The 27,179-nt window shown below is 41.6% G+C and overlaps 2 protein-coding genes across 6 annotated transcripts in view; one reads left to right on the top strand and one right to left on the bottom strand.

The window, feature by feature from the left end:
• Positions 1-23,456, bottom strand: DCUN1D2 (defective in cullin neddylation 1 domain containing 2). 5 transcript variants are annotated; one of them, XM_075265266.1, is made up of 7 exons: positions 23,346-23,456; positions 14,283-14,499; positions 11,576-11,744; positions 9,281-9,411; positions 3,800-3,882; positions 1,598-1,694; positions 1-543 (listed from the first exon to the last, which is right to left on the bottom strand). In XM_075265266.1, exons 1-7 carry the CDS (start codon positions 23,346-23,348, stop codon positions 464-466), a joined length of 780 nt encoding a protein of 259 aa, XP_075121367.1. In that variant the 5' UTR covers positions 23,349-23,456; the 3' UTR covers positions 1-463. The 5 variants fall into 5 exon arrangements, with proteins under 5 accessions (XP_075121367.1, XP_075121369.1, XP_075121370.1 ...); XM_075265268.1 differs by having other exon boundaries at positions 14,283-14,645; positions 23,346-23,426; XM_075265269.1 differs by lacking the exon at positions 23,346-23,456 and adding an exon at positions 23,007-23,160.
• Positions 23,457-23,790: 334 nt separating this feature from the next.
• Positions 23,791-27,179, top strand: part of SLC9D1 (solute carrier family 9 member D1) — a 34,439-nt gene continuing 31,050 nt past the window's right edge. Inside the window, exons 1-2 of the mRNA XM_075265243.1 lie at positions 23,791-23,921; positions 26,163-26,674. Of these exons, the coding sequence (XP_075121344.1) occupies positions 26,243-26,674 (432 nt within the window). The 5' untranslated portion in view covers positions 23,791-23,921; positions 26,163-26,242. The remainder of the gene's footprint in view (positions 23,922-26,162; positions 26,675-27,179) is intronic.

Raw genomic sequence — 27,179 nt, 5'->3', positions numbered from 1 at the left:
TAAGGTTCCATTAAAGATTTAATTTATAACACAAATACTGCTTTTGATATAGATACAATATAATACAGCTGTTCGGTAACTGCTGGTGTTTATTCTGGCTCATAAACTGAATGGCATGCTTTTAAATTTCTTTTTCCTCAGATTTTCTTTAATAAAATGGCCTCTATTTCAATAGATCCAAAGTATAAAATCATGCAATATCTACATCCTATATGATACAACCAATATAAGATATGAAGCCAGCATCCTACAAACAGCCAGTGCTCCCACTGCCAGCAAGTTCATCCATTTCATCTCTTGCTCAAGAGCTGTCCACCGCGATGTTCTAAGGCAGAATTCAGACAGTAGCATTTTCCATGTCCATGTGTCCAGATGACTCTGCCGCTCAGTTATTGGCCAAAAACAGTCTTCATTATCTAATGAAATGGCAAAAAAGCATCACTAGTTCTTTTTAAGTCTATAGTTAAAGAGGTTTGCGTTTTCCACTTGTCACTAATGGTCTTGCATACTCCACAAAATCATCTATAAGAACGGGCCATGCTCCTAAAAGAGAAAACAATTATTCGCATGTTATACTGGTGTACAGCATTGTAGGTTACATATGTGCATTTAATATTCAATAAAAATAGATGTTCTTCATTTTTAGTCTTCCAGGATTTTAATACTGTGCATTGTGTGTATGTCATGTGCCACAAAACCGCATTGAACCGATGAAGCGCTCTAATAACATGAGGTTTTATTTTCATTAAAGTGAAAAGCTCTTTACATAGTCACAATTAGGATGAAATGTCATACTTTCCTCTTTGAGGACACCACTCCCTGTTTGTAACAAAACAAGAACCATAATATAGCCAAGTAAGGTTACATTTCCATACAGATTTGTTGCAGACATTTTCTGCAAGCCCCATTCTGATGAATAGAACTAGAAATTTCTACAATTCTGCTGCCAAGTTCATAAAGCTTACGTGCCAAAATATATCTTGCCTGCTATGGATGGGCACAAGATCCCATTCATTTCTATGGGAGTTTCAGACGGAATACACATTCTTTCTTCTGCTAGCTGCCTCCCATTGAAATGAAAGAAAGGCAGATCCAAGATGTCTTTTAAAGAGGACCTTTCACCATTTGGGGCACAAGTGGTTTTATATAACGCTAGAAAGGGGGGGACGTTCCTCACTGCTCAGCGTCATCGCTGGGTGGTAAGCAACGCCCCCTCTCACAGTACAGCACAATTGACGCTATTATGAAGAAGGGCTTTCCTGACTGACATGTCAGAAACACCCTCCTGATAGTGAAGAGCCATGGTACGGGCACCGATAACTCTTCACTGGGGGCACAGAACGGGAAAGCCAATAGTGCACTGTGCTCTGTTGGCTTTCTTGTAGTGTATAAAACCGCATGTGCCGCAAGAGGTGAAAGATCCTCTTTAAATCAGCTCCAAAATACATGTGAACATAACCTACAGGTCAAAACAATAACACATAAAGGCTCGTTCACATCTGCGCCTGGGACTCCGTTCTGCAGGTTTCCGTTTCCTGCACAAAACAGAGGCACATAGGAATTCAATATGTAATATTAAACACATTACAGTCAATACCTTCTTCATCATAGTTCGACATGTCATCTGCAATCATATTACCAAAATCCAATAGAAGGTTCCATGTGTCTTTTGGGATTGATCTCTTATGGTGCTCCTAAAAGATTGGAATAGAAATCATAAATATCCAGAATTGAGAACTGCAAAGATGATAACTGAATAAGTTAGATTATATTGTAAAACTGTAAGGCTGCTGTTGGTACTATAGGCCGCGGCGGGCGGTAGTGAATAGGCCAGGCCGCGATCCCACTACCGCTATTATGATATTCGGGGGTCTTTTCAGACACCCCCCCGTGTATAATAATCGGAGCCCCAGGGGAGGTGAGAGAACATAATAAAGAATGTTACTTACCTCTCCGGGATCTGATGTCAATCTGACAATGCTGCGGCCCAGGCCCCGCCCACAAGAAGTGGGTAGTAGATCTTTTGACTTGGTCATTTTATAAGTAGCTCGCATGCTGAAAAAGTGTGAGCACCCCTGCTTTAGACTATGTGATAAGTGAATAGTGCCCTGCTGTTTTATGGGGTCTAATACTGCTGGTTCTCTTGTCACTGGTCCAGTATCTTTTTTAAGCTGGAGTAACGGCTGGCCCTGTGTACTACTTTTTAAATCTATGGGCCTAATGGAGAAAGCCGAATGAAGCTATACCCAGTTGTTCCATACACTTAAAATGGAGCTTCAGTGCGCCTTCTCAACCAGGTCTCCATTTAAATAGTGGGATACAGGACCCCCTTTCTTGTCCCAACTGCTGGAATCCCCATCGATTACACAAGTGAAAAGTTTTGATTACGTGAAAATCTTTTTAAGCTTAGAGGTATTCTGACTATTAACACATGAAGATTTCAAACATGTTAATAAGCGTGAGAAGATGACAGGCAGAGTGCTGGAGTCACAGTATATCTCTTCCAGGTTTCTAACGTATGTGTTGTCCAGTGCAGGTCGTAAGTAGGCCTCAGGTGTGGGTCATAGGCTTGTTACTGGGCCATAAAAGGCTCCAGAGCCTGCACTTCAGGGCAGATCTTGGGAGCAAAAGGAAGTGCCTGGGTCTGTTCTGACACTGAGTTGGTATTGTGCTCTTTTTGGTTGATGCTTGTGGCCGGTAGTAAGCCCCATGTACAGTTAGTATTTATTGTTTAGTTAGTGCTCAAATGAGCAGGATTTTGTTTCACACTTGTTTTGCCTGAAATTAAGGCTGTATTTTATTCTGCTCATTTTTGTGCCTGACATGAAGGTTTATTTATTTTGCTGGGTTTTTTTTTGTTTTTTTTTTAAATAAACCTGTTTGCTACAGTTTTGTGTCCCTGACTCTAACTGGTTGCGTCCGCACCATTGCTGCTATCAAGTCACTTTCCTTTCATAAGGCACGTCTGACCCTCGCTCTGGATTCCAGTGCTTTTCTTGTCTGGTGATCACATAACCTGTGATCACCTGTGTCAATATCAAGATAGAACATTAAACGGCAGCTCCATAATAAATAGTAATATTATTTGTATTACTGTAAAATTCCGCTATTTCAAAGTTGCAGCATCTGAATGCAATGTTCCTCTAATGTTTATGTTCACATTGGTTGAACCACATATTCCAGGGTCTCAGCTTACCCCTAATGAAAGATGTTGTGAATGAGGAGTGTCTTAGGTCAGAGAAAATGGAGTACACTGAAAGCCTTTGTTCTAAATGAAGATAATCCGTTGCAAGAGGTGGTGTCTTACTTCAACTTCCTATTGACAATACACGCATGCTCAGCCAAGCAAAGAGCAGAGAGAAACCCACTGACAGACTCCCCCTGCAGCAGCTTACCTCCTGAGAACCAAAGGATTGTATAGCTGAGAGGCCATCATACGTATCAGATGGCCAGCCAGGCAGGTCGAAATTGGCGAGTTTGGCAGCTACAAATCTAATGTATATGGGCTACTGAAGACATTTTATCTACAGCTGCCTATGAACAAGATATATAAATATTTCTGCACATTATATACAGGTAGATCCTGCTTATTTTAGTAGCATCTGCTATGAATCTCATGTCTCATATCAGGCTTTCAGCACAACTCATGATATGTACCTGGATCAGACAATGGTCATGTAAATATCTTATGTATATAGCTAGATTTAGGTCAGCTTATCTTTCTAAGGTGTGTAATATTGTATCATTGAAACCATAAAATATACTTCTTACTGGCTTTGTGAAGATCAGCGATACTTACCAACAAAAACTTATTCCATAGTTCTAAAAATTTGAACCTTCCTGACAATACTAAATTCCAGTATGCAATTGCCATATCCAAATCTGAAAACACACCAATAAATGAGAATGTAGTTAGAGGGTGCAGATATAGATATATTTATACAGATAGGTTAATGAAAGCATGTTATAAAGGAAACAAGTAAGTTATCAGCTACTCTATGATGCCTGTAACATGATCCGACAGGGATAAAAGGATTAGTATACGGCTGTGCAATGACTTTGGTTGCGCAAGTTCATTTTTTACTCTTGGTAGTGGTAAAGTATTGGCAAGCCAATATTAGATCTGTGGATTTGGGCAGCACAGCTCCCGGTAATGTTTACATGCTGGGAGCCACGCTGCTCACATGACATCAGCCCTGGAAGCACTGCAGGATTGGTGATGTCAGAACAGTGGGAGGTCTAAGTTGCAAAAACAGTGCTCCAGGGAACTAAAGGCCCGCCCCCCCAGTGCACCAATTGCCACATTTGCATAAAGCTTCAACATTGTTTTGTCCAAATCTACAAAAGTGACACACATAACAATACCATGTTCTTTATCATTGTAATGTGCTCTGCAAGGATATGGCAAGGGTATGTTCACAAAGTTTTTTTGCAGGCTAAAAATATCAGCTTCAGGTATTAGGAAACTTTTTTGACACTTTTTTTTTTACATGATGCGTTTTTTGTTGCATTTTTTGACAAGTTTTTTTTTTTTTGCTCCAGCACACTGTATGGACCTTAAAACTTCCCTTTAAAAAAATACTTGCTGCCTCCCACTGAATTCCATGTTTTTTTCAAGATGGAATCTGCCTGAAGATAGATCATGTCTTTTTTTTTTTTAATTTGATTTTTTCAGCTAGAGTAAAAAAAAAACTGCTAGTGACTCCCATTGAAGCGAATGGGAGGCGTTTTTTTTTTTTAGAAGGATTCAGCCTCAAAATCAGCCTGCAAAAAACTCTGTGTGAACATACCTTAACATAGTGCTGGCAGTTCAATATCATTGAGGGACGTGGTAGAGCAGAGACTAGAGCTGCGACTTTGGTCTTGTTTTAAGGCCAAGTAACCCCAGCAGATTCCATTATATCACTATATGAATATGAAGTGGAGCTGCAAATACCCTCAGCTTTCAATCCAGGGGAACATGTGCAACTGATAATGGGAAAGGGTCTCCCTGAGCACTATCATTCAGAAAGCATACTTGCCATTTAATCCATTAGATGCTGATGTCAATGCTGACCGCAGCATCTAAGTGGTTTTACAGAAAAATAGTAAAAAAGACAATTTTTTCCCCTTGTTAATGAAACCTCCCCCCACAATTGGTATTGACATATCTGAAATATAATCTTTATTTATTTTAAGCCATAATCCTTAAAATTCAGATGCCAGAATTCATATTGTCTGTTCATCTCACCTCTCAAAAACGAATAAATAAAATAAAATAAAAAAAAAAAATTATGAAAAACTCATATGCGCCTACAAATATAAGGTCTTGCAAAGCTACACTGAAATAACATTTAAAGCGGGAATGCAGAGAAAGATAAAAGGTTATCGGTTTAAGGTTAAAATGCATTAGATTGCTAAAGGGTTAAAATGCATATAAGTTACCATAGTAATGGGCCAGCAATATCTACTTGAGACAAATTCAAAATCTGCAATAAAAAAAATGACTTTTTTTGGGGAGGGTTTTAGTAAGTTTAAGTTGAAGTGTATTTTACCATGGAAATGCATCTATGTATTGTCATTGTCACATATATTTTTTCTTTCCTTTATCATAGTAAACACTACCATTCTCAATATAAAGGCATGAAGGACATGAGGTGCGAATGATGAAGCAGATTCTCAGGGTGTTACAACACTTAATATACTCCAACCCAGTATCAATGTCAGAATCATGAATAATGTAAAAGCAGGAGTGTATCAAAAATAATTTATTAACATAATTATTAACCACTTCAGTACCAGGCCAATTTGTGGTCCAGGACAAGACACATTTTTGTTTTTTTTGTATGTGCGGTTTTGAGTGCTGTAACATTTTTCTCGTATGTCTCATTCAACTAATTTTTACGTCTTTTTTTGGGGACACATAGGGCTTTATTTTTATGTTGTTTTTATTTTCGAATGTGTTTTAATTTTTTTTTATATCCAGGAAAATATAATAATATGAGGGAAATTGTGTCTGGTTTTCAATTTTTTTTTTTTGTAATTTAATAACACAAAGTGCTACTGAAAGACTTTCTAAAATAGTTTTTTCTCTCCGTTATGGTAATTTTTATTTTGTATGGTGATGTCAGGGGTGGGGCTATAACCTTTAATAACAGCGTTTTATTAACGTATTATTTTATTTATTTTTTTTAAATTCTTTTCTTTTTTACTTTAATATATATATATATATATATATATATATATATATTTTTTTTTTTTTTTTTCAGATTGTGTCCCCATAAGGTGATAAGAGACCTTTGGGGACATCTGATCACTTTTTTATGTTAGGGAGGCTGATTTCCCCTATAACTGAAGCTGCTACATTTAGCCTCAGTTGCAGGAGGAATCCAGCCTCCCGCATGCTGTATACACAGTATCCAGAGCTGATCTGGGTCCTGTAGGACCCAGCAACTCTTGTAAGACACTAAGCCCGGCAGATCACATGACCGCTGGGTCAGAGGGCGGCCGCATCATGGCGGCGCCCACAGCCTTGTTTACAGGGCTCATTGAGCGCTGTATACACAGTGATCGAGAAGGCAGGGAAGGGAATAAACCTTCCCTGCCATCTCTCTGGGAGCTCCGGCTGAAGTTACAGCCGGCTCCCAGTGAAAGCAGCTGCACGATCTCTGTGCAGCTGCTGTGTTCTGATTGGACGTACCGGTACGTCCTGTCAGAATTAGGCAACCACTTCCCGGAGGTTTATAGTCTATGAGCGGTCCGGAAGTGGTTAAAGAGGGAAGACAAGACATTTAAAAACATTAAAAACACACATTGCAAGAGACTGGAGGTCTCAGTGGAAAGGTTAAGCCAATATAGCATAGACATAGATCACATGAATCCAAAAATATATATTGACTGTAGTCAAGGAATTAAGCTCAATATATTGAGATGGAAAGTAAAGGGTTGTACCCAAAGTGTGCTAGTCCAAATATGGACTGCAACAATAAAGCTTTATTCCTATCTCATGCTGATGGACATACAAATGAAATATAGCAGACTGTGATGAGGGACTCAAGTTCAAATGCAGTCTATGTCTATATATATTAAAGAAGATAGTGCTATATATAAATGGTTTACTGTATCCAAATTATACTAATAAAAATACGGACTGCAACAATAGAACATTGTTCCTATCACAGGTTATTGGCCCTACAAGAAAAGTTCAGCAGAGTGACTATGCAAAGCAATCAATATAAATATGCCATAAATAAGCATGAGATTATACACAAACATTTGCTCACCAACTGCGACCTCCACTCTAAGCCCTGACGTACGTTGCGCACCCCTGCTTCGTCGGGGCTCAGAGTGGAGGTCACAGTTGGTGAGCAAGTGTTTGTGAGACCTCCACTCTCTTGTAATATGTGTTGTTTTTAAATTTCTTGTCTTCCCTTTAATAATTATGTTAATAAATTATTTTTGATACACATGTTTTTGCATTATTCATGATTCTAACATTGATACTGGGTTGGAGTACCGTATATACTCGAGTATAAGCCAACCCGAGTATAAGCCGAGGCCCCTAATTTTACCACAAAAAACTGGGAAAACTTATTGACTCGAATATAAGCCGGGGGGGAATGCAACAGCTACTGGAAAATTTCAAAAATAAAAATGGTCGGAGTTTTTGGGTGCAGTAGATGCTGGGTGCTGGGAAAGGGGAGGGGGTGTTTTGATTGTCTGTCTGCCCCTTCCCTGAGCTTGAGGACTGGGTTTTTTCCTCCACTTGGAATTCAGCCTGGCTGAATATAGGGTATCTGCAGTGCTCCAATTAACCCCTTCCCGCCGGAACAGGAGCACTGCAGATACCCTATATTAAGCCTGGCTAAGTCAGACTGAATTACAAGTGTGTGGGGGGGAAAGAACCCAGTCTCAGCGAAGGGGCAGTTAGACAACTTTTGTTTTCCCGCTACAGCGTTTACCGTGCAGGAAGAATATTTTTATAGATTTGTAGAGCGGGCGTTTTCGGACACAGGGATACCTAACGTGCATGTGTTTCACATTATTAGTTTTATATGTGTTCTAGGGAAAGGGAGGGGGGGTGTTTTGAATTTTTTATACTTTATTTATTTTTCATTTATTAGACCCCCTAGGGGGTCTTGAACTCCAGGGGGTCTGATCACTAATGCAATGCATTACAATGCTAATGCATTGTAATACATTGCAAAAATCGTCATTTATTTTGTAGGCTGCATAGAGCAGCCTGCAAAAGAAAAGCACTGCAGCCGGGGAGCCTTTACAGGAGCTCTGAGGGGAATCCCTGGCAGGAACACTGAGGGACGGCCCTGAAGGAGAACCTCGGCCCCCGGACCTGAAGGGTCACGCTCCTGCCGGCGGCTGGGGAACCCCCCTTCAGCTCCGGTGGCCGGGGATCTCCCTCAGTGCCGCATTTGAGAGACCGGTCGCGCCCGCTCCCTCCTCTCTCCAGGGGCATGGCGCCAACTGCCACTTCCCCACAGCGGAGGGCATCTCCACTGTAACTCCTGTGCTCAGGAATTCCGGCATTACCACTGTAAGAGTTACAGTGGAGGTGCCGATTCTAATGGCAACCGCTCTACAGACCACTACAGACTACAGCTACTGTAGTTACAGACCCGGCATACAGACACTGGGGCGGTGCCGGGCTCGCAGCATCGCCATGGTAATGCTGTTCATTTCAAACTACAGAAGTACTTACGGTACTTCTGCTAGAAGGCCCCAGTACTTCTGCCAGGAGCGTGGCGATGCTGCGGCCCGGCACCCGCCCCCGTGTCTGTATGCCAGGTCTGTAACTACGGTATTACCGTAATGACTCAAATATAAGCCAAAGCGGACTTTTTCAGCACAAAAACTGTGCTGAAAAACTCGGCTTATACTGGAGTATATATGGTATATTGATTAGTTGTTTGGTATCTTTGTTTTTAGCATCTAGTATTGGGATTGTTTCGGTTTAACAGTAGTTGTTACAACACTTAAGTAGGTGAAAGCACTGAATGATAAGTCTGTTTTCTCTTATTATTGGCTATGTGGTAACCTGCAAAACTGCATTAACCCATAATGAGGAAAAGCTGATAAACAGATTGAGCTCTCACATAAGTAAAAGCACTGTCCACGGGTGTGGTGCTGGTACATTATGTGGAAGCACCCTCACAGATCAGGACTAATCATCTTTTGCACCAATAATTTTTAACTCACTACTTCCCACCTATCTGATGTTAGTGCTAGAGATACAGAAAATCATTCAGCCAATACAAATTCAAAGTACAAATTCTTAAATACCGACCAAGCCCTTTTTGTCCAGGATTTTTTGCAAAGTTAAATGTAAACTGATAGAAGTCTTTAAATTTGAGAGGGTCTTTGAGCTCTTGTTCTAGCCTCGGGAGCTGGGCTCTTAGTTTGTCGGTACTGTCACACCTACAAATGAAGAACAAGTAAAAAAAAATAAATTCAAGTCTCATTCTGGCCTTGAATAATAAACCTACAATTGACTCCAACCTCTACTTGTCAATTTTGGCAATAAAATAAGGCTCAGTAGGGTTCTTATACACATAACTGCTGTTTTCTGTACAATGATGATCTCGCCAGTGTCTAAGCAAAGTGTTCAACAAATCTATCAATTGCAAGGAATCCTGCTTAATTTCTTCCATGTATTGAGATGCAGCAGAGAGACCTTCTTCCACATGCACAACTTGCAAACATTGAATGAAGCTCTACTAAACAAGGACCTAAATATACAGAGATGGTCATGTTAGGCTATGCTCACATCTACATCAGGCGTCCATCTGGCGCAGAGCTGTCAAATATCACAAATAATTGCTGCAAGCCAGATTTTTTTTGCCTGGAGATTTCAGTTATAAAACACCTAATAACCCCTTATAGTAAATGGGGGTCCATTGTATTCTATTTGCGTCTGCTACTTTCAGGATCTGTTATTGTCCGTTTTTCTAATCTTCGACAGACAGAAGAACGGACTTCCCGGCGCAGATGTAAATATTGTGGTACTGTATGAACTATTGTCTAGAAGCGACTTCCAGCATAGTGCTAGATGCTACTGCTACTGCCATGAAGTGATGGTAGCTCCCTTTTAATTTTTTGGTACACTGCATGTACTGTATGAGAATAAAACTACTGTCCTCAATATAGAAAGTGATCTAAAAGTTTCTAATACACAACTTATTTTTCTTTAAAGGGTGTCTGTCAATCCCATTATGCCCATCAAAATACACAAATAAATGAATAAAATTAGACAGTTTTGCAAAATATATCTTTGTAAGCCTGGAAAAAAGTGCCCAGTGGGGGAACCAGAGCAGCTCAGTGCTCAAGCTTTCATTTAAACCCCTCCCAACTGAAGGTTCCATTGCAGACGTGTGCAGAAATGATGCTGAAAAACAAAAAATGACAAAAAGGCACGCAACCATGTGTGGAACCTTAAAGGGGTTGTCTGGGAACAAAAAAAAAAAAAGTTTTAAAAAAAGGCTGGAGAAAGTGGGGAAAAAAAATATTCACCTGTCCAGGTGCTCCGGTGTCCTCCCAGCAATATTAACTGTTCGCCGGCTGTGGCAGCTCAGATGCCTAATGCTGAAGATGCCAATTGGCCTCAGGGGGTCACATGGTCGCTGAGGCCAATCAGCAGCCCCACTGAAAGGCTAATGACGTCATTACCTGTGAGGTGTTTCAGAGCTATGGCTCCGTCTTCCTCCTTGAGTCAGTTTGATCTGAAGGTGCCATAGCTCTGAAACGCGTCACCACTTTTTTTTTCCACTTTGTAACAATAAAAGAAAATGTAAATGTTCTTTTGTGCTGTTGCATCCATCTTTTTGTACTATTTCTTTGTGGATGCCCCCATATTTACATTCATTACAACAACTATGGGAGGAAGTGCAGACACACGGGTATATATTTTTCATTAATGTGGAGATCTGTGTCAACCATCTCCTATTGACACGTGCAGTGTGATACTGGGATACAGCATGTGCAGTACATCATTGCTGCCAGTGTCCATCCCAGTATTGCACAAAAGCCATATTGGATCACTGTCTCAATGCATTACTCAGACAGATCAACAGACTTTGAATCCTTATTTTTCTTAATTTTTAATTTACAATTTAATGGCTTCTATACAAATTTCTAATTTTCAATAGAGGTTTGGTCTCAAGTTACAATCTTTTTAACTCTCATAATGGTTGACCCACAAAAAAACAGCATAGGTTGCAAATATACTACCGTCCCCTAAGTTACAAGTACACAAATACGTCTCTGCTAAGATGATGACTGCGCTTTAGAGCGTATACATTAATCTCCCAACATGGGCGCACAGTACATATGTCTGTGAGAGATAATGTGTACAACACCCATACAGAAGGATACTAGGAGTGATGCTCTGCTCATACAGTTTCCTCAACTGAGTCACTCCATTAGTAGGTTTTCAGTCTAGAATGATTACTAACTAGAAGCCAGGAAACCCACTTAGTCCTTGTTTACAACCCATTTTATGTTAGGGTTTCATTACTGGTGATAGGTTGAAGGGATGCAACACATATATTTTATGACATATATCAGTATAATATACAATACATACCCAAGTTCTGTCATGCCATCTATGAATTCTTTTTTACTAAATTCACATTGTGTAGCAGCTCTGAACTTCCATGCAATGACCAACACACTGGTACTTGCTGGATCCAAATGTAAGTCATCGCAAAACAATTGGATTCCGTCTATACCTATTTTATTTTCATCTTGAGGATCTGGAATTGAGGATAAGAAGCAATAGATTAGTTACAAATTAACCTAGACAGATACTGAGCAGCAGGCACTCAATGAAAGCCACTGTCACCAAAAAAGCCAGAAAAGGGTCGGATTGGTTTTCTTTTTTTCTGCGGTTCAGGACAGCGCAGTGCAGGTCAGTTTGTGCTGCAGGTTTTAGTCTTCACAGTAAGGGCTCGTTCACATCTGCGCCCGGTCTCCGTTCTGCAGGTTTCCGTTTCCTGCACAAAACAGAGGCAGGAGACGGAAAGCTGCAGGACTCTTTCTCCCCCATTCATTTGAATGGGTTTGAAAGCTGTCCGGCTGTGAGCGTTTTTTTAAATCTGGACACAGAGTCGAACATGCAGTACTCTGTGTCCGGTTTTAAAAAAAACGGTTTTGCGGCGGAGAGCATAAAACGCGCACCGCCACTTACGGCCGGACCCGGTCTGTGGTTTCCGTTTTCTTGCATGCAGAAGATGGAAACCACAGAATGGAGACCCGAACGCAGGTGTGAACCTAACGTAAGTGGAAGAGATTTGGTAAAAGTACATCCCCTGTGCTAGTACTGTACATCACTGCTAGTGAGTAACCCAAAGCTTGTATGTCTCATGTGTAACGGTACATAGTGACGAATCGTATCTTTATGCTCTGGTTATGAAATTCATACAGTTTTGAACTCTTCTGTACAAAACGTTTGTGACTTTTTCAGTTTTTCAGGTAGGTGGGTGTGGTTAGCCGGGCTAGCTGTCTGAATTGCAGATTCATAAACTGAAATTTTTTAAAGTCACACAAATTGTCTTATTTCAGTGAGTGTGCGGAGCGAAAAATGGAGTAAAATCTCAGGACATAAGTATATAGATGTGCAAAATGTATCAAACTGTGGGGCAGATTTACGAATACCGTCTAAAACCTAGCCTGTGCCAAGTAAAACATGATGGTTGTAATATGTGCTAGACTTATTATAATGGCAATGCTTGATGATAAATCTGTTGAATTATTAGATTGTCTAGTCTAACGTTACACCTCCTATTAGGGTAAGTTCACACGGGGTTTTTTGGTCAGGATATGGCCTCAACATCTTGACCAACGGGAGCAAACCGGCTCCCAGAAATAGAAGTGAGATGCTCATTCTTCAGGCTGTTTCGCCTCGAGATTTGGCCTGAAGACACTCCCTCCTCCTGATTAGGCCCATTCATTGGGCCTAATCCGGAGTGGAGTGCGCGACTGGATGCCAGTGCACTGCAGGTCCAAAAAACCCCATGTGAACTTAGCTTTAGTTGGTTTAGTTCTGGACACGCCCCCTTTTCATACAAATCGTAAAATTGTCAAACACTTGATAAATGTAACACAAAGCATTGTAGACAGTTTTTCGTAACTTATGCCAGAATTTTCAGGCTTTCTGCTTAGTAAATCTCCCTCATTGTGCTACATTTAATAAGTTTGCCACAAACTGCACCAACACAATCTCCAGCAAAACGGAGATTTCCACATGATAAATCTCCCCATTTAATAGATCAAACAGCACTAAGATATTGTATGACAAAAAACTACATGGTGGGACATCAATACTTGTTACCACCTGTTATACAGGACACCTCTTTTCCTTTTTGGATAAGCCACAACAGTGGCACATTATATAATATGCTGCATTATATAAAACTGCTCTTATTTACACTGTTACACATTTCTACAGTAATTACTTATAACGACTGATCTGCTTTTAATCCACAGACCATACCACACTTGAATGAAAAAGAGTTGCAATACCAAATATAACATATAAACAGGCGTGGTGCTGTTTCTAAACAATAAAAAAGATATTTTTGTCTAATGTTCTACAACCCTTTTAACACCACCATTGATTTTAATGGGAATTTTATCAGTTGGCAAAAAGCCCTGCAGTCTGTTACACTACAGTACTCCACTCATCATTAGAGGGGTTTTCCTTAGGAGGAAGTTGTCAATATCAGATCAGTAGGGGTTTCACACCCAGCACCCAAACCAATCAGCTAAATGACTTACTTACCTAGGACAGTGCCATACATTGTGCAGTGGCTGTGCTTGGAATTGCAGCTGAGCCCCATTCAATTGAAGGGCTTAAGCTGAAAACGGGCCATGTGACGACTCATGGCTTGTGAAGCAATAAGAGTGCTCACCAGAGCACCGCTGCCACTTTGTTCAGCTGATCTCCTTATGCCAGATGACCACTGGTTTAATATTATCGTAAGGATAGATCAGCAATATTTTTGGCCCCCAGAATATCACAGTATATTATGATCCTTACTGCACAACCACAGTGAGGATAATAAATTGAGAAGAGCTAAGCTGCAAGAGCACGGGACAGCCTCTACACAGTGTATGGAGCAATCTGCTTTGGGGTCTGTACACTGTGCAGATTTAAGTTGAACGATGCTGGGTGTCAGACCCCCACCGATCTCTTATAGATGGCCACAAATATGTAGTCTTAGACAACCCCTTTAAACCCTTCAATATATAAATGCTATGCATAAAATAGACAATTACGTGGTGCTCCTTACCTTTGTAGCGATTATACAACTGTTCTAATTTCTTTTTGTCTACTGTACTTTTCATTGACTCTTTGCAGTACAAGGCTGTATTCTGGAAGTAGTTGTCGGTTGCCAGTTCTAGTTTCCAGTCATTCTGTGTTAAACAGTATATTGCAGTCCTTTCCCCAGCCTGGGTAAATGCCATAAACTGGCGCACCTTGTCCTTCTGAGACGACTTAAGTTTATGCTTTGGGATGCAAAAGAAGCAGCAGAAGTGGTTTCAGCATGGTACTTATGTTATTCATTATAAAGATTTTAGTCTCTTCATGTGCGCATGCTTCATTTCAGCATTATACGTCAAAAACTTGTTCTTCTGAGCTTAAAATGTCTTATCTGTAAACTCAAAGGACAGCATCTATATATCTCTATTAAAGACAAACCAGACTTTTATAAAACATTCTAAGACTGACGGCATTATTAATCTAAAGGGCAGGGCCCATGGCTCTCTACACAGTCAACCTTGTCCAATGGAAAAAACATCTTAAATAAAATTATAGACAGGAACACAAACTTCGTCCATTATAATACTGTTAGTATGGGAAAATTCTTTTAATCTGCCATCACAGGGACTCATAAGATGCTGCATTATTGTCCATTACTTGTTACTTCAAACTAAGCCTGGTTCAGGTGACCCTAACCCAACTGTGTTTTCCCCTTGTGAATTGATGACTCTTGCAGAGATATTGCTGTTTTTGTAATATTAGCTCTGTGGAGCATTGAGGGTGTTGTCGTTGCTCCAAAGCAGTAAGCCTTCCACATCTCTATGGCGCCCTCAACTCTTCCTCTGACTGACAAGGCAAGTAGTGTATACGTAATCCGGCCTGGTCCTGAGTTCTGCTGTGCAGACCATCAGAGGTAAAAGAGGGGGCTGATCATTTGGGAGGCTTAACTCTTTGGAGCAACAGCAACCTCATTGCTGCAATGAGCTCATTTGAATATTGAGAAAAATGAAGGCATCGGTCCACAAAGGAAAATTTAACACGACAGGAATCGAAAAAGTCTTGAAAGAGAACTTATCACTACACACTGTGATAAGGTCAAATGAGTTAGTGATGGGACCATACACCAATGACAGATATGTATGTTGATTAAAGGGAAGCACAAGGAGGAAGGGTGTCGAACACATTATACTGGTTGAACCCGCTACAATCTCATGCTACCTCTATACTGATCTTCGGGAACTCATAGCAGGTTCATTAGGAACCTGAAACATCTGGTGGTAGGTCCAAAATAGTGGAAAACCATCACAATCTCATGCTACCTCTACACTGATTTTTGTGAACTAGTAGCAGGTTCAGTAGGAACCCAATTCATTTGCTTGTAGGATTAAAATAGTGTTAAAAAAAAACCAAAAAAACCCTGTGTGAAAACATACTGCAAGCTATTCGGAGGGCTACAACTATACTATTGTATCAGCTACTGTCAGTCTACCCAGAATGGGATTAAAGGAATTTTACTGTATAATGGTAAATATTACAGTAAATACATTGCACACAAAGTAGTTGTGCTGATACCTATGGGACTAATGATGTACCCTTTATCCAGAAACTTTCACTATATAAGCTTGTTTGTCCAATATAATGGCTTTATATGTAAATGAGCAGAGGGATGGTGGCCACTATGAACCATCTATCCAAACCTCTAATGATGTGAAAAACTGATGACAATATTTATGAATGTCACATATTGTAATATGCTTTATTAATGGATAGTGGCTCCTTTCAGTGAAATCCGCTCACTGCCCACTAGGAATTCTTTGCTTTCTGCCTGGGTGGTCATTTTGAACTGTTATTTCTAGGCCATTATAAAACATAGGACAGTGCTTCTGGTGTCAGATGACAGTTGAAATTCATCTTTCCCAACATTAAGCCTGCAGTTTTATCTGCATTATTTTCATAGATATTATCACATAAAAGTTTGGGATTGGGAGCAGCTGCATATACCATGCATTCAGAAAGTCTTCAGATCCTTACACTTTTTCACATTAAGTTGTACTGAAACCAAAAGCTAAACCTCATCAATCTGCATTCAGTACCACATAATGAAAATTTTTGCAAATTTAAATTTCATATGAACATCAGTATTCAGACCCTTTCCTATGACATTTGAAATTTAACTCTTGATCATCTTTGAGATGTTTCTACACCTTGGTTGGAAACCACCTGTAGTCAGTTAAGGTCATTTTACTATGGTCACTCAACTAAACTAAGGACTTGGAGAAGAGGGGCCTTGGTAAGAGAGGTGATCAAAATCCCAATGGTCACTGATCCTAGAAACTTCCAGGAGGTCAACCAACTCTGCAGTACTCCACTAGTCTGTGCTTTTTTTTTTGTTTCATTTAATACTGCTCCTGCTATAAAAACAGTGCTTACCTCTCCCTGTGCCTCGGTTTCCTGCAGCAGCAGATCCCTTTTTCTGAATACTGGTCCCCTGTGCTGATGTCATCATTGTGCAAGGGTACTACTACTGCCAATCACATGCCTCAGTGGTGTCCTGTTCTCAAATGCCACTGACTGCTTTGACATGCCATGTGTGACAATGTGGCCACTGAGGCTTGTGATTGCATCAGGTGACGGCTGCAGCCAAGCAGGCAGAATTGTAAAATTAAGAATGATCCAGCCACCACTGGAAACTGAGGGACATGGAGATACATGCTGTTTACCACAATTGTATAATAAAAAATGGACTTGGAACATCCCTTTAAACACCTAAAGGACTCAAGTCTGTGAGAAACAAGATTGTCTGCTCTAATAAAACTAAAACTTTTGAACTTCCAAGCATCATGTCTGGAGGAAACCAGATTAAAACCACCTCTGCAGTGAAGAATGTTATTGGCAGAATCAAAGCTATGGGGCAGATTGTCAGCAGTTTGGTCAGGGAGACTGGTCAGGGTTGAAGTAAAGCTGATTGAGGCCAGGGCCCCACGTAGTGTAAAGCGCAGTGTTTTACAGGGATTCTACCATTAAACATTTTTATTTTTCTAGCTAACACGTCAGAATAGCCGGTAGAAATACCGTTATTTACCGGTATGCAAATGAGTTCTCTTGCAGTACTGGGGGCGGGCCCCAGCTCTCAAACAGCACTGGGGGCGTCCCCAATGCTGCTAGAGAACTCTCTCCAACGACGTCTCCATCTTCAACAGCAGCCGCATCTTCTACCGGCTGGAGTCACACTCTGCTCTTGCGCGCATGCGCATTACGCTCCTGTATTTCTACGGAGAACTACAGGAGCGTACTGTGCAAGAGCAGAGTGTGACCCAAGCCGGAAGAAGATGCGGCTGCTGTTGAAGATGGAGACGTCGTTGGAGAGAGTTCTCCAGCAGCATTGGGGACGCCCTCAGTGCTGTTTGAGCGCTGAGGCCCGCCCCCAGTGCTGCGAGAGAACTCATTTGCATACCGGTAAAAAGCGGTATTTCTACAGAACGGCGGGCCGGAGACGACTTCTAAAGGAAAGAGATGAATAGTCTTCCTAAAGGCTATTCTGACGTGTTAACTAGAAAAAGAAAAAAGATTTTTTTCTCTTTAAAGTCAGGGCAAATCCCATGTCCATTTTGCGGTAAAAACTGCACTGTGGACAAGTCGCGATTTCCAAAACTGGCGCAGAAACATCGGCTGTTTCTCCATAGGTATAATTGAAGCAGAAAGTGTGCAGAGGAAAACTCTGCAAACTTTCTGTCGAGCTCTGTGTGAAGAACTGCGATGTGCTGCCACCATGGATTTTTGCTGTGGGGTGCCACGCTGGATCATAGCTTGAAACAAATTTGAGATATTCACAATGAAAACCTGATCCACAGTGCTCTGGACCTCAGACTGAGCCGAATGTTTACCTTCCAGGTCATTGTCCGTAAGCACATATCCAGCACAACACAGGAGTGGCTTAGGAACAACTTCTGTGAATATCTTTGAGTTGCCCAGCCAGAGACCTGGCTTGAAACCAATCAAAATTTTTTTCAGAAACCTGAAAATGACTGTCCACTGACGGTCCTCATCCAATCGGACAAAGCTTAAGAGGAACTGCAGAGAACTCTCAAATTTGAATGTGCAAACTTTGTAACATCATACCCAAGAAGATTGGATGCTGTAAGGCTTAGTTCACACGTAAATAACGTGTGGCTTATTTTGGCACCGGAAAAAAACGCTTCCAAATTAGGAAGCGTGTTTTTGACCTTGGTACGCTTTTTGTGGAGGGTTTTTTTTTTTTTTTGTAAAAAACGCTTCCAGGCAGTTTCCCCATCCTTTAAGAGAACGGGTCGAAAAAAATGCGTTGTGCGGTAAAAAACGCTTCCCATTCACTTCTACTCATGTCGCTTCTTTTTCTCTGCTAGCAGAAAAAAAAAGCTAGCAGTCTACATAGACTAACATTGTATGGAGAAGGATTATGACATGGATTCCGCTGTCAAAATCCTCCTGCATGTCCCTGTGTGAACTAGCCCTAATTGTTCTCAAAGGTGCTTCAACTAAATATTGAAGAAAGTGTCTGAATATTTATTTACCATAATGAAATATTTTTATATTTTCATTTTTAACAAATTAGCAAGGATTTCTAACATTCTGTCTCCACTTTGTAGTACGCGGTACTGTACAGAATTATGGGCCATATATATTTATTTAGCACAAGGATTCAACATACCAAAATGTGACATGTGGACATGTGAAAGGGCCTGAATACTTTTCAAATGCATTGTACATATGCCAATCCCGGCTGTGAATTTCATCTTTAATGACACCAAAAGCAGAATTCTAGTTCTATAATTGTTGAGATATAACTGTTCAAAGTGACCTCATTGGCTTAGCTTTCCTGCCTGTACTCTAGTGAGAGAGACAAGGGAAAAGTATAGAAGGGAAAGAAGTGGATTTCAGGGCAGGATTTCACAAAAAGGAGCCAAAATTCATTAATTAATGTGTATTACAATATTTATTTACAATAACAATGCTGTCAGAAAATCAAATGTTGTTTCTAGGTGTGGGTATGCTTTATGGGGAATTCCTATGTACTATAGTACAGAGCTCTTGTTTGTGGTTGACTGGATGGATGCACGGCTTAAGATGACTCCCCCTTCACTGATCATAACAATATGGTATACAGTAACTTAGGGGGCATTCACACGGAGTAAAGTGGCGCTGATTCTGGCACGATAACTTGCGGCAGAATCAGAGCTGAAAAAAAAAAAAAAAGTCTCCCATTAACTTCAATGGGTTCTGTTTTCCACGCGAACACATTGAAATCAATGGGTTAAAAAGCCTCCCATTGACTACAATGTGTTCCGCGTGGGAAAACGGAACCCACTGAAGTTAATGGGAGTCTTTTTTTCAGCGCTGATTCTGCCGCAAGTTATTGTGCCAGAATCAGCGCCACTTTACTGCGTGTGAATGCCCCCTTAGAGCAGTTTAATGACTATAGAAAGTCAGTGATGTGCTCTGTAATGCACTTTTTATTCTCTTTCCTTCTATGCCCACACAGTTGATAGTAAGCTATATTATTTATTAAGCAGCAGTAATAGTGCATTGTGAAATGGCTAACTCAGCATGATAAGCAATTCATGTTTCCCATCGACTCACATATATTGCTGCAACTAGGAAGACAAACAAAATATTATGTCAGCAAAAAGACTGTACTCAGCATTGCTGTACCCTTGTCAGCAGAGCCTCGTACACATACCTAAGCTATTTAACGGAGAAACAGCAATTCTAGCATCAATATTCGCATTTACTTTATAGTGATCGCCCACCACTTATGTGATGGTCACATGAAAGCTTCCTTACCATTTTTAACATTGGAAAGTAACACTGTGAAAACCCCAGATCTGCAAATGATAAGAACCATTCTGCTGTTGGCTGGAAAAAAAAAAAAATCTATGGGCCCTTGAGGTAATGCCTTATTCACACAAATGTCAAAAATGACCATCGCATGACCACCCAGAGCACATTATTTACAATGTGGCTAACCAAGTCTTTTTTTTTTTTTCAAAATAGTCAATAGACATATACTAGTGCATCTGACTGACTATAAGTACACTGACGATATCCTTAGTGAAACTATATGACTGCCCTAAGACAAAGATCACAAAGTATGAGTGAGCGCCTTGTGCGCACGTGCATTCCAGGGTGAACCGCACACTTCCCCTGGAAGTGCTTGGACGACCGGGAGGAAGTGAACCTTGTGAACCATATATACAGATCAGACAGCACTCTCCAAACAGAATAGCTGATCCTTGGTATCTACAGATCTTTTTCCTGCAAGGTAAGAAGCTGTCCTGTCTCTTGGAGACTTCTATTATAAAGATCAGAGTTCTCAGTATGTCTAATAAGGCTGCTCATTTACTAAGGTGTTTAGGATAAAAGATCTATGTATATAGTGAACAATATGAGCTTCCAGCTCATTGTATATCTATTTTTAAGGATGCCAGTTACACAATGAGTATATGGATAAGCTATATATGCTCCCAATGTGCTATTTTTTTTTTTTTTTTTTTTTTTTTAATATATCTTTATGTTGTATATCAGCTTTGAAGTGTTATATCTGAGTTTGGCGACATTACAATTTTAACTGCTTGTGATTTTATATGTTATAGATTCTATATGTTACCTTATATATGGATTTGTGTGTTTTTAATTAGATACGCACTTGAGAAAGGGCGTCCAGCCCGAAACGCTGTGATTATTTGCGTTGTGCAATTCTCCTTATTAATAAAATCTATTGGACCTGTGAGCGCCGTCCTGCCTTATTCCTCTGCTTTTTTTTTTTTTCCTTCGCTGTCAGTTTGATGGACCATCAAAACCAGGACTACCTATTTTTCGCCATAATTCCATCACAGATCCATAATCCAAAAAGGGCAGCTGGTACTAAGATTTCCTCTTAAACTCCACGCTCAGGGTCATATTTATATTTTGTATACTAGCATACAGCGTATTAGTGAAGAGACCGCAGCACTCACCTAAACCCTGGTCTTTTCAACCAACTAATATCATACCCACACAGGTCACATAACAGTGACCCACCCTACTGGACAGTTCATCAATAAAGGGAGTCTACCACCTTCTTCAAGCATATTCAGCCAACTGCCAAGTTATAGAGCACATTACAGTGATGAACATCATACCTCTGTTACATATGGCACTTTTGTAGATTTAGATAAAAACTTTGAAATCTTAGTAAAATGGGGCATTTGGTGCACTGGCGGTGGGCCTTCAGCTCCCTGGAGCACTACTCGACACTTCTGCCTGCACCATCCAAAACTACTTGAGCCGAGTTCCTAAGGCTGAAGGCCCACCCCCAGGGTACCAACTGCAACATTTGCATGAGACCTGCATAAATTGTTTTTCTGCAAACCTAACATGTAACATTATAGAGGTATGTTGTTTAGTGCTATAATGTACTTTATAATACAACAGTAGCAGGTGAATATACTTGGGGGGAGGTAGAAGACTCCCATTAAAGAAGACCTTTCACATTCTCATAGATGTGCGGCATTACATACTGCTAGAAGGCAGGGCACTGCATTCAGGTCAGAGTCTGCTTTACCGTTGTGTACTCTTGTACTGGAGATATCGGTGCCATTAGTTTGAGCACCGATATCTCTACACTGGCCTTTCTGCTCAGTGTGTTTTGAGGAAGGCCCCCTGCAACAGTATTCTTCCATAGACATGAACTGTCAGTGGGAGATAGAGACGCTGACTCTGTACTGAATTTAGCGAACTGTCAGCTTTCTAGTGGTACGCAATACCACAGCACTGGGGTTTTGGGTTTGAATCCAGCCAAGGAGTTTGTATGTTCTCACCATGTTTGAGTCAATTTCTTCCCTCACTCCAAAGACTTACTGATAGGGAATTTAGATAGTGACTCCCTACTTAGGACAGTCTCTCTACAGCAGGGGTAGGGAACCTTTGGCTCTCCAGCTGCTGTGAAACTACAACTCCCAGCATGCTCCATTCACTTCCATGGGAGTTCCCAGAACAGCAGAGCCAGTATGCATGCTGGGAGTTGTAGTTTTGCAACAGCTGGAGAGCCGTACGTTCCCTACCCCTGCTCTACAGCAATGTGGAATATGTTAGTGTTATGCAAGTACCCCCTTCCCTCATGGATTGTAAGCCCTCGCGTGCAGGGCCCTCTATCCCACTGTGCCAGTCGGTCATTGTTAGTATTATATCTACCTGTATATTCTGTGTACTGTATGTAACCCCCAAATGTAAAGCACCATGGAATTAATGGTGCCATATAAACAATAATAATAAAGTATATGCTCACTAATGTATTCGGCTGCTCTCCAGTATATACAGAGTGCACCTGTAGCCCTTACTCTCTAACCTGATGGCATATGGAGGTTTGCATAGATAATTCACCACGTCTAGCCTGTAAAGGCTGATACCAGGAGACAACAGAGCAGCCAGCTGTACGTGAGAAGGACTGTGGTGACCTGGATGTCATGTACAAGTACAGCAGATTATTAGGTGTGGTCTCCATAGCAGGAATGACTGGCCACAAATAGAAACCAAACAGCCCCAGCCCTGACATCCAGGAGCCCTACCTGAGCGCCGGCTTGTGCCCCGAGTCCCCGGCCTGTGCTGTCACTGCTACACCCGCCCCAAATAAGGGAAAGCAGAGCGCTGCCTGGCAGCTCCCAAAATACCAGCAGCCCCCCACCTCCTGCTGTCAGAGCCCTGCCGCTCACTCTAACTTCCCAGCAAGTTCACACACGTGTGTAGTCAGCGCCCCTCTCCTCTCCGCGGCAGGCAGTGGCAGTGTCACGTCCGCCCACTACGAGTGGCGGCTGCTCCTGCACCGGGGAGAGAGCTAACCGAGGTGACCTCCCCCTGGACGTAAATGGTATGCTCCAGCTATCCGGTTGCAGTGCACCCAGCAGTATTTACATGTAGAGCACCCCCACCCCGGGTGTAAGCTAACTACCCCAGCAGTGACCTTCCCCCTGGTCACCGTCAGCAGCCCCTTCCTTCACACGACAATCTCTTCCGTAACCTGAGAAGGCTCCACTGATGCCCCCTCATCACACACAACCTCTCTCCAGCCCCCACCTACCATTTTATCTCCACCGGATCACCTAACTCCACGACTCGGAGGAGGGGGGACGCGCATGCGTAGTTGTTTCAGGATAATGCCGCCCACTTTTACAAGGAATACCGGGAGTTGTAGTCTGCTACGTGCAGCTAGCAGGGGGAGGAGGGAAGTGAATATTCATTGCCCTGGTTATTACACTTGGCCTATCACGTAGTCGGTGAGACAGGTGACGTTTGACAGAACGTATAAAGCTGCCCTGTACATGTAGTTATCCTGCCGGCCGGGCCGAGGAGATGGCTGTGAGGTGTTCTCAGTACTGGGAGATATTCCCGGGAATGACATACTGGAGAGCGGGACCTGTCCGGTCATGACGTATGGTAATGTGCAAAACATAGCTAGGAATGACGTCATTGTTGGCCTACAGTTCCCAGAGCCCCCTGCGCGGCGCGCTGTGATGACATGATGGCTGGATGTTGTGGCTGTGTTTATGGCCCGGGGCATTGCAGTGTGACTAGTGCCGCCTGGTGACGCTGGCAGTGATTGTCACCTCCCAGCAATGAGACAGCTGCGATCCGGCGCCGCGCACACCATTCCCAGGTAGGAGTAGGGTCCTCTTGGCGGGGAATTGTCTGTCTGTCCAGTGCATTGACCAGACTGTAGCCTGTAGTGTTTCTACTAGTGTGGAGCTCCATAGTACAGTAGGAGCCATCATCTACTAGTCAGTATGACCTAGCTTCAGATATACACAGTGCATAGATAAAGTTACACTCCTCATTGGAGAGTCTTATAGATGTCCCCCAATAACAAAAAGATGGGTGAGATGCTCTGACCTCCCAGTGGTATAGTCACAAGGTATTCTAGGTAGCAGCAGCTGGTGGAGGAGAACTGCTAAGGTAAGTTCATAGGGAAGGAGCTGACATGTCTTCTGAGGTTTTCTTTTATTATTGATATAGATATTTCCTGTTTGGCACATACTTTTCTGGTGCGCCATAAATAACACCTGGTAACTCTGTCTACTGACATCCGGAAATGACACATAACTATACTTCACAAGTTTCTCTAAACCAGTGGTCCTCAGCCTGTGGTACGTGTATCCTCATGGGGTACGCTCTGTCTGACAACCACTGCTCTAGAAGTGGCAGATGTAGTCAGCACTCAGTCCTGAAAAGATTCCAATCTATGATCTGATGAGTGTAAAGCTAAAAGACCCTCAGAACTTTTATCTGCCACAAGCAAAAGGATTTGCTTAGCACGCTGTACATGCCAGTATTTCTTCCCCACTTTGAGAGCAGGACGTGGTCTTGGTGCGGCCTATTAAAGAATAAAGAATTTGCAAAGAATGTTAGATTTTGACATTGATTGTGCCATTAATAAATATTGTAATATACATTATTAACAGGTTACTTTATGGGAAATTCTGTGCTGAACTCAGCTTTTTTTTTTTCTTGTTCATTGCTGTTTGAAATCTGCAAAAATTACATGGGTGGACAGGCTCATGTATAATGTAGGGATGCTAAGGTTAAGGGCCACTTCAACAGTTATAGCTTGGCATTTTATAACACAGAACATAGAAAAGATGAGATTCTTAGCTTTCATATGATATCAAGGTCACAATGCTCCCTGTGCTAATTCCAGAGATACCATCAGTAAATACAGTTAGTATTGGGCTTTTTAGATGCAGCTGCCCTCAATTCCAACTGTGTTTTCAACTAATATTTCTAGAAATAACGACTGTATCTGTGAGCATGGTGTCATATGAAAGCTGAGAATCACAACTTTTATATGACACTAGAATCACTGTTTTCTTTGAATTGCTAGCCCCGGCTTATTTTTCCCTGCAGTATACAAGAGCATGCTCACCACTACATTGATAAATGCTGCTATTGATAAATATGGGAAAGAGTGGATTTCAGCACCTCATTCCACAGAAAGAGTTAAAAATTGTTAATAAAGTATTTATAAGTAAGTAGCAATAATTCACAAGTAAGCAATTAAAGAGGACCTTTCATCAGATTGGGCACAGGCAGTTTTATATACTGCTGGAAAGCCGACAGTGCGCTGAATTCAGTGCACTATCGGCTTTCCCGATCTGTGCCCCGGGTAAAGCGCTATCGGTCCCGGTACTGTAGCGCTTTACAGTCAGAAGGGTGTTTCTGACCGTCAGGAACGTCCTTCTTCACAGCAGAGCCTATCGTTCTGTACAGTGTGAGCGGGGAGGAACGCCCCCTTCCTCCTTATAATACTCGTCTATGGATGAGCACTGTGAGCAGAGTGAGGGGCGTTCCTCCCTGCTCACACTGTACAACGCGATAGGTGCTGCTGTGGAGAAGGACGTTCCTGACTGACTGTAAAGCGCTACGGTACTGGAACCGATAGCTCTTTACCCGGGGCACAGATCGGGAAAGCAGACAGTGCGTTGAATTCAGCTTTCACTGTCAGCTTTCCAGCAGTATATAGAACTGCCTGTGCCAAAATCGGTGCAAGGTCCTCTTTAATATATTTAGTAATGTCACAAATACTGCCAGAAAGTCAAAAGTTTAGTTTCTATGTATACAATTACTCACTGCAATCTGTTGAAGCTATATGAGACTAAAGCGAACCTGTCAGGTGATTTCTGCTGATGTGTAGGTCTCCTAGTCTGGATTCTCAATGTCCTTTCTAGGAGTCCTGTTGCATATCATATATCACAGATTTTAGCTTTTCTACTTCATATCCTGCTGTCAGATAGGGAGGCATAAATTACATGACAGTTTTAATTTGATAGAACCTGTCAATGATCCCATGGACTAACTAAACTGGACTTTCTTGTTTTTTGATATCTTGAAAATTGTCTTTTAGAGAATCAACCATGAGCAGCTACATCACCAAGTCGGCTGGAAAACTAGTGTTTGGGCGTATGATTTAACTGCTAGGCAACCATGAAGGCCTCCATATTGTGGCTGTTAACTTTGCTATATCCTGTATTGCATGCAGCAGAGCATGAAGGTGTAGCAAAACATGCCATTAAATTGCACAGAGGTAAGGGAGCCACTGCCAGTCAGAGAAAAGAGTGGTTGCTGAACAACTGTCGGAAACTGTCTGGTCTCATCCATCAGAAGTATGTAGTGCTAAACAAGCTGAAGAACGCCATCAAAGCAGTGGAGAAGGACCCAGCACTGTCCCCAGAAGAGAAGCTCTTTCAAGTCCATACCTTTGAAATCTTTCAGAAGGAGCTGAATGAAAGTGAGAACTCTGTGTTTCAAGCCGTTAATGGACTGCGTAGAGCATTGCAGGGAGACTACAAAGATGTGGTGAACATGAAGGAAAGCAGTAGGCAGAGGCTGGAAGCCTTACGAGAAGCCGCCATAAAGGTTTGCATCTTAGAATTCCATAATTCCTTGCATTTTCACTAATATTGCCTCAAAAAACTTTAAAGAGATTTTCCAGCCCTGGAAATCTGAGTGTAAGGCTGAGGCCACATGTTGCTGAAGAGCTGAGTTTTTCTGCAGTGTGTGTCCACAGCTTTATAAGGGTATGTTAAAATAAGAAAAGGTTACCTTGTGGTGACCTGCCTCTGCCAGAAATTGGTGTTGGGAAACAACAGAAAATGGAGTTCAGATGGGAAACAGACAACCCATGGACCATTAAGATAATTGCAAGGCAGATGTTTGTATAATGAAAAGTTATACAATTCTCCAACATACTTTCTTTGTTAATTCCTCATTGTTTTCTAGATTTCTGTTTTCTGTTGTTCAATCTGCCTACTCCAATGGATACAAATCAGTCCGTTGTCATGTGATGTACAGTCCATGGTCATGTGATGTATAGTCCATGGTCATGTGATGTACAGTCCATGGTCATGTGATGGGCACACAG

The sequence above is a fragment of the Leptodactylus fuscus genome, chromosome 2, assembly GCF_031893055.1.
Source record: "Leptodactylus fuscus isolate aLepFus1 chromosome 2, aLepFus1.hap2, whole genome shotgun sequence".
Lineage (NCBI taxonomy): Eukaryota > Metazoa > Chordata > Amphibia > Anura > Leptodactylidae > Leptodactylus > Leptodactylus fuscus.
Note: the sequence above shows the minus strand (reverse complement) of the source record. Positions and strands in the feature narration are given on the sequence as shown.